Below are 18,334 nucleotides of genomic sequence, written 5' to 3'. Positions count from 1 at the left end.
CACTAATGGGGACTGATGTGGCATCCATCTGCTCATAAAGGTCATTGTTGGTGGACAGCCAGGAGACACCCGTATTTTATATGCTTCCTTTCTAAGTAATGAGTCAAGGAGTTGAAGAAGGGACAGGAGAACTGGAAAACAAGCCCTCTCTATGGGACCAGTTTGGGATCAATTTAAAGCTGGGGGCAACTCCACCATTCACGATCAAGCTAGAGAAACACTACAACTTTTCCATAATGGTGGAAGAACAAAGTACGCTGGGAAAAAGCAGAGAGTGCTGACACATTGAAAACATTCTTCACCCAGCAGGACATTAGCAGAAATCCCACTGCAGGCTGTCTTCTGAAATGGGCAATGTGGTGACTCTAAATATATATATATATATATATATATATTTTTTTTTTGAGGCAATAACTTAGAGTTAGCAAGGGATTCTGGGTGAAACAGGCAGCATGTGGGTTCAGTGCACTAGCATGAAAGGCCACAAAGGAAACCAGGTACAAAGCAGTGGCTCCCAAAACTGAGGTATGTCCAAATCACCAGAGCGCTTGTTGAGACAGAGTGGGAGCCCCAGAATGGCAGCTTCGGTAGGTCTGGGGTGGATCCCACGTATCTGCATGTCCCAGTGGGTTCCCAGGTGATGCTGGTGCTGCTGATCTGGGAAACACACCTGGATTATCTCTGTCTGTGGTGGGGTTTTTTTGTTTTGTTTTGTTCTTTGGTTTTTTTAAGGTCTCCATTAATTTGAAAGTATGAATCTCACCATATCGATATCAACTTGGTCACCTTACTTCTACCTTCTAACTTGAGCAAGTAAAACTAACACCGCCTTAAGCCAAAGAGAACGTATTGGCTTGTATAACAAGAAGCCCAGGCAAGGCTCAGGATAAGCATAGACCATGGTTCTAGACCCACTTCCTCTAGGCTCCGACCCTTCCTTTATCTGTGAGGTGGCTGAGGGAGGTGACATGGCGGCAGCAACATTTCCTCATGCCTTTTCCCAGAGCTCTGTCATGACAAATCTAGAAACCCCAGAATACCACTCCTCACATCCCACTGGCCTGAACTAGATCGTGGGCTTATCCTGAACCAATCCTGGATGGGGTGGCGGAGGGGCTAGGATCACTTCCAGTACAAACAGGTCTGCCCGTGGAGCCATCGTTGCCCTGAGGCACATGGGACCAAATAGGAGAGGGGGCAAATGCCTGAAAAAAAGTCAGATTCTCCTAGGAAGAAAGCAAGGATGATGGGTATGCACCCATCACCTCTGGTCTAGGAGGTGGAAAGTGGTATCCAAGCCAAATGGCAAATGATGCTTCTAATGCTCTGGTGTCGGGGGCCAGATGTGCAGGGAGCAGCCATGTTTAGACAGCTGGGTCTCTGATGACTAGCTGGGTCTTAGGTATAGGACTCAGACTGAGGCAGGATTTCAGGAGAATGACTTGGGATCTAAGGAGGAGGAGGAGGCTAGAAAATGGAGGCAGCTGCCAGCCTGAGTTTCTCCATTTCTAAGTTAGTACCCGGCCCTGGGACAAGACACAAAGGGAGACTTAGGGAAGGTAACTGTCAAGGTTTACCCTCTTGGAGTTCTTTCTAGCTGAGCCTGACAATTAGATTGGCATTGGTCAAACGAACAGGAGAAAAAACATACACACTGCCGTAAATTTTATGTGATGAGGGGACCCTCTTAAGGAAATGAAGATCCTAAAAAAAAAAAAAACCCAACCCTGCAGGACTTTATATTAAATTGAACAGAGAGGCAAGGCCTGTTTTTATAGAATTCTGTCTCAACTTCTCATCCTTGATAATGATAATATTTAATTTCCTCTGGTGTGGGGAGGGCATCTTTCATATGGAAGCTTTTATCTACTGTTTTCATTAAGAAAAAGGGGGAGACCAGAAGGCCCTTCTTGTGCCTGCTGTTTTTTTAAGTGTTTTAGTTCAAAATAATCCTTATGCCAAAGTGGCATATTTGGGGATGGTGTATTCTGCCCTCCTCCATAGCCGTTAGGATCAAGAGTTCTGAGTCTCAGGTTCCCACTAGGTGTCAGTGGAAAAAAAAAAAAAAAAAAAAAAAAACAGCTTAGCTACTCAGATTGGAGGAGCCAGGTTAGGGCTAAATGAGTAAGAGTATCAAGAGTATTTAAACATTAAATATTGGTCCAAGAAACCCTTCAGGGTCACATGGGTGGCTCAGTTGGTTAAGCATCTGACTCCTAGTTTTAGCTCAGGTCATGATCTCAGGGCTGTGAGATCGAGCCCCATATCGGACTCCATGCTTGGTGTACAGTCTGCTTGAGATTCTGTCTTCTTCTCCCTCTGCCCCTTCTCCCTGCTCTGTGTGTGTGTGTGCGTGTGTGTGTGTGTGTGTGTGTGTCTTTCTCTCTCTCACTGTCAAATAAATCTTAAAAACAAAAATGAGAAGCCCTTCAACCCTCCTGCCAAGATGAGGATTGGGTGCGGAGACTGGGGAGGGGCTGAGGCACTAGATGGGAGCCCAGCAGCCCCAGCTAAGGGGTGAGAAGCCCTCCTGTAATGCCACAGATATAGTGACAGGGAGCAGGACTGGAGCAAGATCATCTGGCTTCTAATCCCAGCTCTACTACTTGCTGTGTGATCACCAGGCCTCACTTTCTTTATCAATAAAATGGGATGACCAGCGTATCCACTCAAAAGGAAAGGTGATAATTCAATGAGTTAGAATACCTGAAGTCCAGTCCTTAGATTAAAATAAAAACAGTGTGGTTGTTAGAACAGCCCTTGCCCTTTATGTAGTGAATGCTATGTGACCATCTGTGACTGAGAACAGACCTACAATCTATTCCTACAGCTTTGTAATCATAGCTAAAAACATTTGAAAATAATAATTTGGAAGACAGCATCCTCACTCTGATTGAGTGAACATACTACATGCCTACATCCCTACATATTCCGTGAGGGATTTAGAAAAGATGAGTTAGGTAAGGATAAGATCTGACCTGGGAGCTCCTAGAGGAGACAAACCCTGGGTGCCAATAATTCCAGTACAAAAGGGCTAACCCCCTTAGGAAAGATTAAAAAACATGGTAGGATTATTCAGTTGTAGCTTCTAGGACAAGCTGAAAGAAACAAGAATGACTTCAGGGGGAGTGGCAGTACTGGGGGCTAAGGAAAAGATCTTGATCTACCAAAAAAAAAGAAAAAAAAAAGGTTGCCATGATTATGGAACCATGTGTTACTCTTATATACCTAGAGCTAATGTGCATATGAACTTTCTCTATCATTCTCCCATATATTATCATACGCAGCTTCATGTGCCTTTCCATGTCTTGTAGAAATACAAAAACTGAAACATTCCTTAATAAAAAGAGGGAAGCTTTGCATTATCCTTCATGGGAAGAGTAATCCCAACAAACTTTTCTGAAACAGAGTTGTGCGCTTTTTTGACATGTGCATATTAGATGTTGGAAATGCACATCTCCTTTGGGAAATCTGTCACATTTCAAATTCTACATGGCCGTGAAAGCAAAGATCTGTTCTACCTTCCATGTATTTGTTATTGCTGCTTCTGAAACTTCCTTACAGCCCCAGAGAAGTCTTAATCCCTGTCAAATGTTATTATGTTACCGACTTTTATGTAGTCTTGAAAGGGGTTGTTTATTTAGTTTCAGTGACTTCTTGTTACTGCCAAATATTATTTCATTTCAGCACAGATGTAAGGGGTCCAATGACTGGAATTACTTTACAGCCCTGATGCTGTCAAGAGATGGATACCAGTTTAATTATGGACAGCTGAAAATAATCTGGGAGTCACCTGCTACGGGTATTTATCATCATTATGAACTTCTCACCAAGCTGCGGTCTGAGCACCTTCACAACGTTCCATTTGCATTAGACAGGCAGTGAGATCCCTGCGGAGCCTACCTCTTCTGTCACCTTTAAACCTATGTATGGACAGCTTAATATTGCTTGATTATTTTCTTTTCCTCTGCTCAAAGTGAGAAAATATGTTTCAGTCATTCCCATTCTTTCCCTTTCCTCTTTTTCTGTCTCTCCGCCACCTCCTCTCGCTGCAACCCTTACCCTTCCAGCTGTTTTTCCAATTATGTCTCATTGGAAATTATTCATTACTTAAGGAATGCGAATTGGGTAGACAAGACGTATAGAGGATCAAGTAATGCGGTGACTGCAGTATAGCTGGGCACTCCGTAAGTTCAGAAGGGATGGAGGAGGAACAGGAGAGGGGCACTGCAGGATGGCGGAACACTCTTCGTAGGATTCTTCCAGCTCACATTTTAAGAGAAATTAGGAACAGCAAACCTTCTTCCTTCCTTCCCCCCGCCATTGTATACTGCACCACAACAAAATACGTTTTCACACCTTCTCTATCTCTGCTTTCCCTAGATGGATCTTGGTGTGTTTTCATCAGAGTAGAAGAAGGGTTAAATGAAAGTTGAAGCCAGGTTACCACCACCTGATGATAAATTTAAGGTCACTGTCTGTCCACCAGCCTAAATGTGCTTCACCCCATTCCTTTCCTCTTTTTCCCAAGCTGGGCTGTAAAGCCTTCAAGAATTCCAATTTTTCCCCCCCTGGAGATAAGAATAATTACAGCAAGAGCTGAGTTTAGTGAGGGTTTACCATGTGTCTGTCGCTCACCATACCATGTCTTTTTAGGCGTCATTTCATTCGATTCTAGTTATGTTCTATTTCTGTAAATCAGTGGTTCTCAACCAGGGATGGTTTTGTCCCCTCGGGAACATTTAGCAATGTCTGCAGAGACCTCTGTTTGTTGCAGCTGGGTAAAAGCCAGGATTGTACCAAAACCTCCTGCAAGGCGCAGGAAAACCTCTGACAACAAAGAATTACCTGGTGCCAAATGTCAACGTGCCACTGTGGGGAAACCCTGCTGCAGATTAAAAAGCTGAGATTTGAGGGGAATTCGGTTGCTTGCCCAGGGCCACCCAGTGATGTCTGAAAAGACCGGAATGCAGGTGCAACCTGGGCTTTCTCTTTACGTTGCACGGAAGTCACCATAACTTCCGGCACCTGGTTTCTCCGCCTTTGTACCACAGGAGCTGAAATTCCCAATAGGATTGTTCCATGTGAGGGCCTTTTCAGTCATTTGCAAATCTCTTGTTTGTCCATCCTTTTCATCAAATGTGCAGAATCAGGCCCATCTAATAATTGGAATTTTTGTAAAACACACACACATGCACATGCACACACCTGCCCACATTTGTGTGCACACACACGCTAGGGCAATAATTCCTCTGATTGTTTAATGTTATAAGCAGATATAACATATAAGAGTAAAGCAGAATACATAAGCAAATAATGATGCTACCAAGCAGCAAATTTTGAAGATGGCACATACAGTTACACAGTCCGCTTTGATGAACAAGTTATACTTCTTTAATCTGACATGTGTTTTAACGATAAATGTAACACCATGTGTTCTGCTGAATAATTAGATAGAAATGGTAAATAGTCAACAGTATTTCTTTTTAAAGTGCCAAGCAGAAGTGTTTTTCTTTTTTACTGATTTTTCAATTTCTCACAATCTCAGTTTTGACACTTTTTAGATATAGAGTATCTTAATCATCTTGATCATCCCCAAGGCAGCTGTGCACATAAACATACATAGTCTTGTGCACACTTGCACACACATATGTGTGTGCACAGACACACACGTCACGTGCAGACACACGCACACACAGACCAGTCCCCGGTCTTATTCCTGGAGCTGTTTCCTTTGTCTTTATTCTTCAACATGGTACCCAGCTGCCCCCTGACTCTTTTTCTGCCCCACCCACCCACTCACTCACCCTCTGAGATGCTCCTCCGACCCTGATCCGAGGGAGATTTCCATTTTCCCTTCAGATCCTTTCCTCTGTAGGACCTAGTCCTGGAATCTATCAGCAACACCAAGCAATGAACCCCAAGGGCTGGTGCTTGAGAAACCTGTCAAGGCTTCAAGGCTGCTGTCACTCCAGGCTTCCCCCGCACCCCCCCCCCACTCCGAAGACCAGGAGCACAGAAACCAGATTTACCTTCGAGCCAGGCTTAGGCACTGCAAGCTTTCAGGTTGGCGAAAACAGCTGCCTGTCACTCTAAATTCTAAACAGCCACACCTATTACATATTGTTTGAAATTATTTCACAGTTTCTAGTCCTTTTCTTCCTGTAACTGTGGGATAAAATCTTAAAATACACCTAACCCGCTGGTATGAATGAAGTTCATTCAAAGTGAGTTACCAAGTGAAAGCTTTTCTATTTTAGTAGCAAGAGGGATTTGGAAGGCAGAAAGGCATCAGGTTCTTGGAGGAAGAATGCAGCAGAGGAGAAAGGGTAATACAAAGAAGCCAGAAGCAAACTGTATCTTTCCCATTTTTGCCCCATGCCAACCCTGTTCATCTTCACTTTCCTGGGGCAAATTTCCCTGGTGGCCAGAAACAAATACCTTAGCCTGGGAGTCATAGATTTCCATTACCTTTCATCCTGAGTCCTCTGTAAATCTGAATATACCATTATTATTTAATAAGTGTATTTAAGCATTGCCTACATTAATAAAATTTGGAAAGATGGTGCCAGATAGGGTATTTTTCCTTTCAGTTTTGGGGTAAAAGGACAGAGTGATGGGATAATTAAACATAATTTAAATGAATACTATTTTTTCCACCTTTTGCTTTCATACAGATCTGCTCTGACCAAGACAGCAACCACTAGCTACCTGTGGCTGTTTAAAATTCAATTTTAATCAACTAAAAAATAAAATGAAAAATTCAGTTCCTCAGACAAGCAATATTCAAGCACTTGATAACCACATGTGGCTGGTGGCTACTATTTTGTACAGCCCACAGAACGTTCCAGCGTCACAGAAAGATCTGTTGGCATGGATCTAGACAAGAGAGAGAAAGGCTGGAGAATACTCAGTGTTAAGGAGTCGGGGGTGGGGGGGATACATCCCTTCACAGAATGGTGGAGGGAAAAAAATGCTATGAACTTTTCAAATGTCGATACTTCTAAGTATTTAGAAGCCATATGCATATGAACTTCATATGCACTTCATAGAAGGAAAAACCTAAAATTGCACTTCATAGAAGGAAAAACCTAAAATTGCCAACATGTCCATCATTAGGAAACTGGTAAAATAAATGCCCAAATGTCCATACAATAGGAGACTATGAAAATAATTTAAAAATATAAGCATAAGCGATACATGTCAGCACAGAAAGCTGTCGTATAACTTTGTGTGTAAAAACACCAGTCACTTGACCATGGGAAAGCATAATCCCAATGGTATTAAAACATATAGGATATACACATGTATGTTTATTAATGTACAGGAAATTACATAAGGATACACAAGGATTTCCTTCTGGAAAGAGGGGATGGTGGAGCGGGTTGAGGACACATTTTCTTTCCATTGGACATCCTTCTGGTACTGTTTGGACTTCTGACAGTGATGATGAACTATCGCACTTAATCAGTCATATATTAAGGAAATGATCTACTCAAAGCAATGTGATACCAAATGAACGAAAGAATACATACATACCTGTAAGAGTTAGATCTTCTGTGTGTCAAAATTGTTTATGCAGTCCTGTGTTAGTTGGATGGAGTCAAGGTCCTGAACTGTGTTCTGTTTGCCGGGGTCTTTGCATATCCAAACCAACCCTAAGTCATTGACTTAAGGATAATAGGTTCGATGTGAAATCATACCCCGGTGCATTATTTCAGCTGCTGTAACAAACATCATGGACCCCTAAGGAGGGCCCTGAAGTGAAAAGGGTTTTTTGTTTGTTTATTTGTTTTTAGGAACACTGGTGGCCGCTTGGAGTTCCTAGAGGGCTGTCTTACCTCTGTTCATCCCTCTCCCATCACCCCACCCTCCTCTGCCCCTCACAACCACACTTTTCCCTCCCCTCCACCACCGTCTTCTGTGGGCGGCTCCCAGCAGGAGAAATGTAGATCCAAAATCTTTACCTTTGCTCAGAACTCACCTGCATTGAGTATGACCATGTTGGCAAAGATTCAAGCTGCTCTGTATGTTTCCTTGTAAGCTCACCAGGGAAACCAGACAGCAGGCCTCATGATGTCCTATCTGTCTGTTTATCATCTGTCATATATATATATGTACACATGCATGTATGCATATGGGTTTGTATGTGCACACACTTGCACACATGCTTACATTTGGTTTCCATGGGGATCTGTGAAACAGTTCTAACTGTTGTCCCAGCAGATGCTGTGCTTACTGCCAACGTGGGAGGAAGCACAGAGAGGAGTGTTGGGAGAGGGAAAGGGAGGACACTAGTGTCTGTGGGTGGGCCTGATCCCCAGGAAAGGGAAGAATTTGGCTTATTCAATATATTTTTGTTGGACCAGCTCATTAGATAGTAAATATGATATAAGTCTTTGAGCCAGGTCAGCGATAAAGAGGGAAATGCTTTTGTTTCTTAGTATGCACAGAATCACAAATTTTCTAACAAAGGGCATGTACCCTCAAAATAAGATCTTCACAGATGTGAGAAAACCCACGTGTCTTCTTTCCTCAAGCTCCACTCCCAAGCTAAGTTTCGCCTTACACTAGGCTTTCCCAGAACCAAACACCTTTGGTAGATTGGCCCAGGATTCCCCCTCCAGCCCTGGCAGTCCCAAAGTCCTGGCCTGAATAGATCCAGGAGACGCATACAGACCTTGCCTGGCAATAGTTCTACCCCATTTTAATGAGTCTCATTTGCCCATAAGACTTGTTTTTAAGTTTCTGGTTCATGCCAGGCTCATTTAGTTGGTATTTCAGCTTGACAAGTACCCAGGTTTTAACCCACTTTAGGACTATTTTTCTGCCTCATTCTGGAAGCTCTCGTTTTTGCCTGATTATTCCCAACCCTGACCAGCTCATTGCTCCCATTTTCTCTTGACTTGTATCCCTTATCATCCCTATACCTACCACAGGTCAGTCTGTCTCCCCAGCATGCACGCACATGCGAACTCATATTGAGTAGATATTGGACAGGTAGCCTTTACAATGATGGAAGGTTGAAGGCTTGATTATTATGTCAATTACTTCAAGTAAGGTGAGGAAGGAAAGTCTTTCTGGAATGTTCCATGAAGAGTTGCATTTCCCTCTAAATGCAGTTATTTCTTCTTTCTTCAAAGACTCATCCTTCAAACAAAGACCCTTTAAGGATTTGTTTTTCATCTGAAACCAAACCACTGACTCCTAATGGGGTAGAATTGTGAATCATGGAGTGTGAGAAGAATGCCTTTTCAAGTAGAAATGAATCTGTAAACATTTTTCTTTCTCTGCCTCTTTTAGGAGTGACCCACAAACCATAAAAAATTTCAGTCTCAGATTTTGAGTTCAGCAGAGACTTTCATTTTCATGAATTATCCCAAGGATTGGGGCACCTGGGTGGCTCAGTCGGTTAAGCATCTGCCTTCGGCTCAGGTCATGATCTCAGCATCCTGGGATTGAGACCCACATCGGGCTCCCTGCTTGGCAGGGAGACTGCTTCTCTCTCTCCTCTGCACTTGTGCTCTCACTACCTCTGTCTCTCTCTCAAATAAATAAATAAAACCTTTAAAAAATATTATCTCAAGGATTCCAACCATCATTCCCTTTGGGGGAAGCACGCAGGGAAAATGGAGTCAAATATCCTCTGAGCAGCCCTGGGGAAGGACAGGTATGCCCGGTTTCTGCCGCTGCTCCTGGTGCCACCTACATGTACTTCTGTGCCTCGTTGGCATGGACCCTGCCTCCATGGGCTGCCCCAAGGGAGAACGGAACGTCCATCAAGCCCTCCTCGGTGCTGCCTTGCCCTGCCACTTCTCTGACTCACTGTGTGTCCATGCATCAGAAGAACATGGTTACCCAGTGATTCCAGTGACACTTCCCATCACTAATCTCCCTATTTCACAGTAGGAGATCACAGTTATTTTGATGCCATGCCAGATTTTTGTGTTTTGTTTTTTTTTAAAGATTTTATTCATTTATTTATTTGACAGACAGAGAGCACAAGTACACAGAAAGGCAGGCAGAGAGAGAGAGGGTGAAGCAGGCTCCCCGCTGAGCAGAGAGCCCCATGTGGGGCTCGATCCCAGGACTCTGGGATCATGACCTGAGCCGAAGGCAGAGGCTTAACCCACTGAGCCACCCAGGCACCCCCAGATTTTTGTTTTAAAACAAGCTCTGTACAGATAGTTTCAGATGGACCAGAAATAACTTTTATGGACTGCAAAATACCGTTCTCTCGGGACATTTTGTTGTGCTTTGAATACATTTTAACACAGTGAGGTAACATCTGTAGACTCACAGAGACACAGGATTAGAAAGCCATTCCAGAGACATCCCGTCCATCACCGTGACGCCAGGCAGGCTTCACCCGAACCGTCCCAGACAGAGGAAAATATCCTGTGTTCACAGGTCATCAGGGAAAGAGCCTCCCCACCACTCTTGGGTAATCCATTCCGGTGTTGACTTCCCTTCAACACCGTCATTATATTTGTATTACCGGGCAACGCCCCATAAGAGACTGCTGTGAGTTTCTTAAAAGCCAAATTTGTGTATTTTGAACCAGATGTCCCAAAACAGCCTGACTGTCAGCACACTGTTGAACTGGTATTGAAAAATGTCATTTCAAACCAAATACATCTTCCCTTGGGGTTGGACCCGATTGGACAGCTTTCATTTAACGTGTGACCGTCTGTCCCCTTAGGACTCCCTTCACTCTTGAATCTGCTCATCATTAAATGGAGAAGCTCTGCAGGTGTACCCTCATGCTTTCCTGCTCCCAGAAATCACAGCCGTCGGGTCCCTTTCCCTAAATCGTGGTAGCAGAAGCAGAGCTGCCGTAAAAAGCAAAGCTCTCTGTTCCATGATGGGTGTTTGCTTAGACACACGCTAAGCTTTCTGACACTTAGTTTGTTCCTTTGGTTTTTCAGCTTTAAGGGAGTTCTTTTCCCTGGCCCTTCCCCTTCTGTGATGCAATAGGTCTCTAAGAGGTCCAATTACATTTTGGCTTGGAATAATCCACAGGGCCTTCTGCAGTTAGAAGCAAAATAGTCATCTCCCCTTCTTTCCGCTATTTCCTTTGGCAAAGTGGAAAGTCATCAGGAACCAGATCGGTCAGGAAAGCCCTGACCAAGAGCTGGTATGAACCTCAGACAAGACGCAGCCTGATGAGATGCCGTGTGCATAGTCATTGTCTGAGACAGAGGGTCTGAAATTGACACCATATGCGCCCGGAGGAGTAATTGCTCTGAAGGCGGGAGAAAAGCAACATGTCAGAACATTTTAGTAACACCTAATTCATCTCGAGGTTATAAATAAATCTTAATGCTTGCCTAAAAACAAAAGTCGAAAAATACTTTGACCAGATTACTTTTGTGACAGTACTTCCGGCAGAGGTGAACTTTATTAGGGAGGCAACACGAATAAAAAGAAATGCCTAACAACATTTTATGGTATATTTTACATGATTTTATTTTTTTGCAGTAAATAAAGTGGTTATAGGGCTCCAAGGAAAAGGGCCCAGATGTTAGAGAGTTGTGTGAAATTTAGGGGAAACAAGCTGTAAAAAGTGCAGTCATAAAACAGGCTGTCAGTGCCACACATCTGGACAATACAGCTGTATGTTCCTAGTGGCTGTCGTCACCCAAAGAAAACTCAATAACCTCATTTCACCCCAATTAGGCTGCATACCAACAGGATCAACATTAAATTGCAAGGGGGTGGGGAAGAAACATTCCTATGGTACCTCTGTGTCAAGCAGTTTTTATCTTTCATTTGAATTCGGTCACCAAGAAGTAAAAGATTGCTAACATACCTATTTCCATTATTATAAAACCCTATTTAATTTATACTGTTGTAATAAGTCAAAGTTTGACAGCTTTGGTGACTGGCTATGCCAAACAATAGACTTTCTGTAGCACGAAACGGACCTATCAGTCATCCTAAAGGGAGCCCCTGCGTATCTTTCCTCTGCCCCTTTTTTGGGAGTCTGAGTCTAGCACCACTGTGGGAAGCACTTTCTGCCTCTTTGGAAAAATAAGTTCATTTTCAGATGACCCAATTTCTGTAAAGTAGGAGATAAATGCCCCTCTCTATGGCAATGGGGAATTTTTCTCTAATGCTTTTGGCCAGCAGTGAGACACCTTTGCAAAAGGATGAATATTATAAAACTGAAATACCATTTCATCTTTTCCTCAACACCAAACTGAGCCAAAGGTTACAAAATGCCACTCTTCCTATTAATTGTGTGTTTCTTCATAGGTGTTAATAGCAGCAAAGGCAATTATGGACAGCGGAGAGAAATTAACTCTACCACTGATAGGGAAACTCTTGAAATTTCAGCTTCTCCAAGTTAAAGTGAAGGACCAGCAGCGACGGGAAAATGAAAAGAAGGTACTGTGTGATGGTGGGTCTTCTAAAGAGGGCAAAGGGGAGAAAATGGAGCCAGGTTTCTTCAGGTCACTTCCTCTCTTCGTAAGCCTTCCATTAAGTGTTACCTGGCACATTCAGCTGTCGCCTTGACAACAGGGAAAAGGCCATCCAAAGAGCCATTGGAGGAACTCTGTTTTCTCAAAGGCAGACCCATTAAAAATAAATTCCCTTGGGCAGAAATAGGACAAGAGTCAGAGCAAGCGCCTGAGGTTGTTTTCCTAGTAGTCTATTTCCATGCTGGTAGCAAAGAAGGGAATCAAGGAGAGACGGAGTCAGGAGAAGTAAATGTCATGTGAAAAAACCCAAAAGTCAGGCTCTAACTATTTAAAATACTTTATCTGATATTCAGTAGGAGTTCCTATTGAACTAATGGGCTACATCTGTACCTTCCTCAGAATCTGACTATTTCAGCAGCCATCCATCACTTCTACTCCATTATCACACACCTGATTGTTTCTTCACATGTAGATTTTTCATTTGCTGATGGAAATCAATCCGTGTGTTTTCCAAAGATTCGTATTTTCATCTGAAAAAACAAAAATAGTCTAAAATACCTTTAGCAAAACGATGTCAGGTTCAAACCCATTTGTTATTATCATTACTCAAAATAAGAGAGGTTTTTCTTATTTTCCCAGTCATGCTGAAATATTTTTGGAAAGCCAAACGTTTCTGTGTGTACATGTGTGATGTGTATGTGCACATGTGTATACGAAATGGACTTCCATGTAAGCTGTTTCTTTGTGCCCCTTAGTGGAAGAGGCAAAATCAGTTCGTGGAAGAAAAAAAGGGAAAAGGGAGTATGTTCCAATAATACCTTCCTCACCTTTGCAAGACCCCCAAATCTAGGTTTCCTATTTGAATTGGACTCTTGACAGGATAATTGTAGGACAAAATAATAATGCCACCTTAGATTTGTGGTAGAGGGCTTTATGTTTTTCAAAGAGATTCCCCATATGGCATTTTACTAGGGTGGTGCGTACTGTTTCCCGGGGAAAATTATATTCATACGAACACAAATAATGGTCCAGTTTTCCATCCATCGAAGCTCTTTACATCATGTGTGGGAGCTTGGTACCTTAAGAAATACTCGGGGACTTTAAGACTTGGCAGAAGAAAAATGGGAAAATTTGAAACTAGTATAGAAACATCTTTCCTCGCCTTTTTAAATTCCAATGTTACGTGGGAATCTGGATTATAAAAAATGGACCGAGAGTCCTGTGAAAATCTCTGTGCCTTCTGTTTGCTCTGTGCAGTGAAACCTAACATGCTACAGAGTATCCGTTTACTTGTTTGCCAACTACTTTAAATCAGCAATTGTTTGTAATAGAAAAAAGTTTTAGATTTCAGTGCACGAATTTTAAGTAACAGTACATGGAATATCCTGGCAGCTCAGGAAAAGTTTTTGAAGCTCATGACAATGTAAAAATATTTCTGCAGTGATTTTGCTCAACATATCTTTGAAATGTGAACTATAATAATACAGTTCTGGGATTCTGAAGATACAGAAACAATCTTAGTTTATTTTTTGAAAATTCCAAGTCCAAAGGAATTGGGGCTTGAATTTTAGATTTACATGTATATGCGTATATATGTAATCGATGCCTAAGAGAACTCTGAGCAATCAAGAGCCAACAGTTACATAGTCTAATTTGATGTCTTCCTTAGATTGGGCTCCCCAAACACCAGCCCTAAATCTCTCAGTTGCAACATAAGAATAAGTGCTAAGTAAATGAATGAAAACTGATTGGAATAGAGTCCTGTCCAGAAAATACTCCTGGTAAAGGCAAGAGGAAGAGAGTTGTTTGAGGGATGATATAATCTCTGTTCATTTCAACACCACCACCCAACCAGTCAGTTAGAACAATTGAGGTTAATGCTTGTCAGCCAGTGAGTTTGGAAGAAAGTAAAATAAGTATGAAGTACGGAAAACTGACCCATGCTGTGGATTAGAAAATGCAAAAAAGAAAAGAGGACTTGACCCAGATTCTTCATCTTTCCTGACCCCAGGATGGGATTCTGAGATTCCTACAAGGGGAGTGACTGTCCCTTCAGCTTTTTAACAGCAACCCGAAATGTATGTAGATGTTTTCTTTCAAATGCTAATTTTGTTGCTGACCACTGTGCAACCCAAATCGTGCTTTGTATCTCCTTTGCTGAAGTTTCAGAATTGTATTTTTTTTTTTTTTTAATGAATGCTTAAAAAGTATCCGTAGCAGGTAATTACGGAAAAGACTTAGGGAGAAGATTTGGACAAATATAACTAATATAATTAGGTCCAGGTTCTTTATCCCCAGTGAAACAAATCAACCATTCTATGTTCGGTCCTGTTTTAATCAGCCAAAGTTTTTCTTAAAAATGTGGCGAAAAATAAAGATAAGTAGTGAATTAATATAGCTCCAATTGCCAAATACAGTTAAAATGTCATTATTTTAGATTCCACTGATTTTAATAATCTGTAGCACTTCCCTGTGGGCCCTGCTTACCGTTACATTTGCTTTGTTCTTGAGGAAAGTTTGCTGGCTAATTAATACTATAAAAAATAATGCAAGCAAAGATATTTTTTAAAAGAACAGTTTTGAAGCCTTTAGCACAGTAATTTCTGAAAGGCAAACGCCTGCCTCTAATTGCAATTAAGTCGAAAATATTTGAAAACTCTATTTGGAAACACCTTATTGGTTCTTTCCAAATATACATGAAGAAAACATTCTATTGTTATAAATATGCTTTAGAATTTCAGAAAATCTGATTCTTTCATACCATTACTCTCAAATTGGATTTTGTTATATCTTAAAATCTGAATGAGAGTGCTTTGTTTAGAAATGACTTTTCCTTGCATACATCATTATCTTGACACTTATTCTTTATTTTTAGTTCTAGCAGTGTCAGTCTGTTGGTAATTATTAACTCAACAAACATTTATTGAAACAAGTATTTAGAGGAACAACATACTAAGCACATCCTATGTTCATAATGTTCATTATAATTTTAAAATAAATTACATGGTTTCTATTCTGATCCATGTTTTAATGTAGTCATTATCTGAATATTATAGCATCATTCACATTTTTACTTCTGTTTCTCTCCAACTTCCACATTAGATATTAATCTAAACATTTATTTAAAGCTAAGGCAATTTATTGGGAATATATTTAAAATATATTGAGAATTCAACTAAAAGGAAACAATCATTGAAAAAAGAGATGCAAAATGACTATAATACAAAAAAAATAACCATTTAAATAATCGGCTGAACTAAATCTAGTCTTCCTGTGCCTCTGTGTCCAGTTCAGAAAATTTGCATATTTTAAGTTTTAGGAAAACATCCAAATATATTCTAACTGTGCTTTTATTTTTTTTTAAAGATTTTATTTATTTATTTGACAGAGAGAGATCACAAGTAGGCAGAGCAGCAGGCAGAGAGAGAAGGGGGAAGCAGGCTCCCCGCTGAGCGCAGCACCGGATACAGGGCTCCATCCCAGGACCCCAAGATCATGAGCTGAAGGCAGAGGCTTTAACCCACTGAGCCACCCTGGTGCCCCAAACTATTGCTTTTAATTTGTGAATTCAAATAACCAGTCCATAGCTTCTTGGATATTTTTAGCATATCTTTCATGTAAAAGCAGAATAGTGCCGTCTCTTTCTGGCTCGTATACTTAGTACACGTTGCCTTATTTTCCAAAGTACTAGAATTGGAAAAGAGGGAGGTCCGCAGTCAAGAACTATGCAGAGATGGTTTGGGTAAATTTTCTTAAAACAGCCCCAAATTAAAAGTGCGTAAATGTGGTAAGACGTCATGATGAAGCCACAAACAACCCAGAGCTTGCTCTGAAGGAGGGGCAAAGAAAAATTAGGGTCACTTTCACAGACATTTTTAGACCTTACTCCAGTCAAAACCCCAAAATACTGGAAACCCGCCAACGTAATGCCATTTTGTGTGTGTGTTTTGTTTTAAAGAAAGGCCATAGGGACATACCAGGAAATTACAGGCTGGTTAGTTTTGATTCAGTTGTGGTTAAAATCTTCAAAAACTGTTTTGAGAAATCAAACAGAGGAAGAGCAGGAACTCAGTTTAGAGGGACCCGTGTGGTTTCAGGAAAGGAATAACTTGCCTCACTAACTGGATGGAATTCTTTGAAGCTGGATTATCAAAATGAGGAAACTACCAACAAAACCATTGGAGCTAAAGAGCTACAAAATTCAGCAATTCAGGGTAAATAATCAGTGACTCCCTCCCAAACTGATCTGTAGGAGAGAAGTGTTTTCCTAATTGGGATGCTTTTCATTAATGAAAACTTCTTCACGGACTTCAGGGAAAAAACTAAAGAAACACCTACGTTTAAAATAGAGTAGTATTTTAAAATACAAACAGCTATAATTCCAACAGCGAAGGATAATATTCAGCTACCCGTTATTGACTCTTTGGCATTAGACTAAGCTCTTTACACATGTTATATCACTTAATCTTTCAAATGACTTTATGAGGTACAGAGTATTATTTTTGATTTGCAGATGGGGAAACTAAAGGTGTGAATAGCTACTCAGAGGTGTAGCTGGGAATCACATCCAAAACCGTCAGACACTTAAGATCATGTCCTCAACCCCTGCACAGATGCCTTCCGAATGTGTCCCAATCATTATGCACAATGGTACTCTTGGCTCACCGTCAATAGAGTGCCTGCCCAGAGATGTTTCCCTGCAAGAGGCATGGCTTTGCTCAGTGATCTGCCATCAGCTCTCTGGTCCCACTAATTATACTACCTATAATATCCTGACGGAAAGTGTGGGGATGAGTCAAGGAAAGGAACAGAGCTCTCCAAAGACAAAGTCTACAGAGCTAAGCAATCACTGGTTCCCAAGGGAATTCTGACTTCATTTCTGGTTCTGTACCCCTGCCCAGAAATCACATGGTCTTTGGGGACATCTCCTAGAACTAGACTTCCTGAGATTACTCCGAACAGCCTCACCCCCTCTCTGCCCTCTGAATGCGGAGGTAGGACTACACTGGCTGATTCACTGCCAAAGCCTCTGAGTCACATAGAATCCTGCAAGAGAGAGTCAGCAGGTAGACATCAGACCTACCCCCTCACTATCACCAACCACAGTCATGGCCATGTTTTGATTCAGTGGATTAGGAATGGCACCTGAAGATGGCAATATGGCACCCCAGGATGTTCTGCAGGAGGTACCCGAAGAGATGACCCAAAGATTCCATCATTGGGTCAAGAGAGCCCACAACATGCCTAGACTTGCATTTTCTACACCACAGCATCTGTCTAGAAGAGCAGGCTCCTAACTCAACCGCATGCATTATATTTTCTGTTTGGCAGGGCAACAGAGAGGAGAGCAGAGGGGAAAGAATAAATAGAAAATACAGAAAAGGAGAAACAACATATTCATAATGCCATAATGCCACTACAATTATTGTTAACACTCTGATGTGTTTCCTTTTTTTGTTCTGTGAATTTTTTTCTTTATATAATCACTGTAAATTAAAATATATCATAATTTTACTCATTACCTCAGCATCTACATCTATAATTATTGTTGGTTGTAGGATATTCTATGACTACCATAGTTATCTGAACCATTCCTCTATTGTTAAATGTTTCAGTTATTTCCGTAATTTTTTTTAATAAACAATGTTGTTATCAACACCTCTATAGTATAGAATTCTTCATACTTTGGATAATTTCCCTAGCATTGGTTTATAGAAATGGATTCATTGGGCCTCAGAATGTTCCCATAACTTGTGTTTCCAGAGTAGGTTCTGGAAGCCTTTAGACCCAGTTCTTTTTTTTTTTTTTTTTTAATTTCTTTTCAGCCTAACAGAATTCCTTGTTTATGTACCACACCCAGTTCTCCATGCAATATGTACCCTCCATAATAGACCCAGTTCTTAATTTAA

The 18,334-nt window shown here is 41.4% G+C and overlaps 1 protein-coding gene across 1 annotated transcript in view; it reads left to right on the top strand.

Annotated features, from left to right (window-relative positions):
• LOC111143066 (sperm associated antigen 17) overlaps nucleotides 1-18,334 on the top strand; it is a 262,265-nt gene that overhangs the window by 58,384 nt on the left and 185,547 nt on the right. Inside the window, exon 4 of the mRNA XM_022496516.1 lies at nucleotides 12,259-12,390. Coding sequence (XP_022352224.1) covers nucleotides 12,259-12,390 — 132 coding nt within the window. The remainder of the gene's footprint in view (nucleotides 1-12,258; nucleotides 12,391-18,334) is intronic.

The sequence above is a fragment of the Enhydra lutris genome, unplaced genomic scaffold (assembly GCF_002288905.1).
Source record: "Enhydra lutris kenyoni isolate GAN:26980312 unplaced genomic scaffold, ASM228890v2 scaffoldscaffold9, whole genome shotgun sequence".
Taxonomy (NCBI): domain Eukaryota; kingdom Metazoa; phylum Chordata; class Mammalia; order Carnivora; family Mustelidae; genus Enhydra; species Enhydra lutris.
This window is presented reverse-complemented; position numbering and strand designations above follow the sequence as displayed.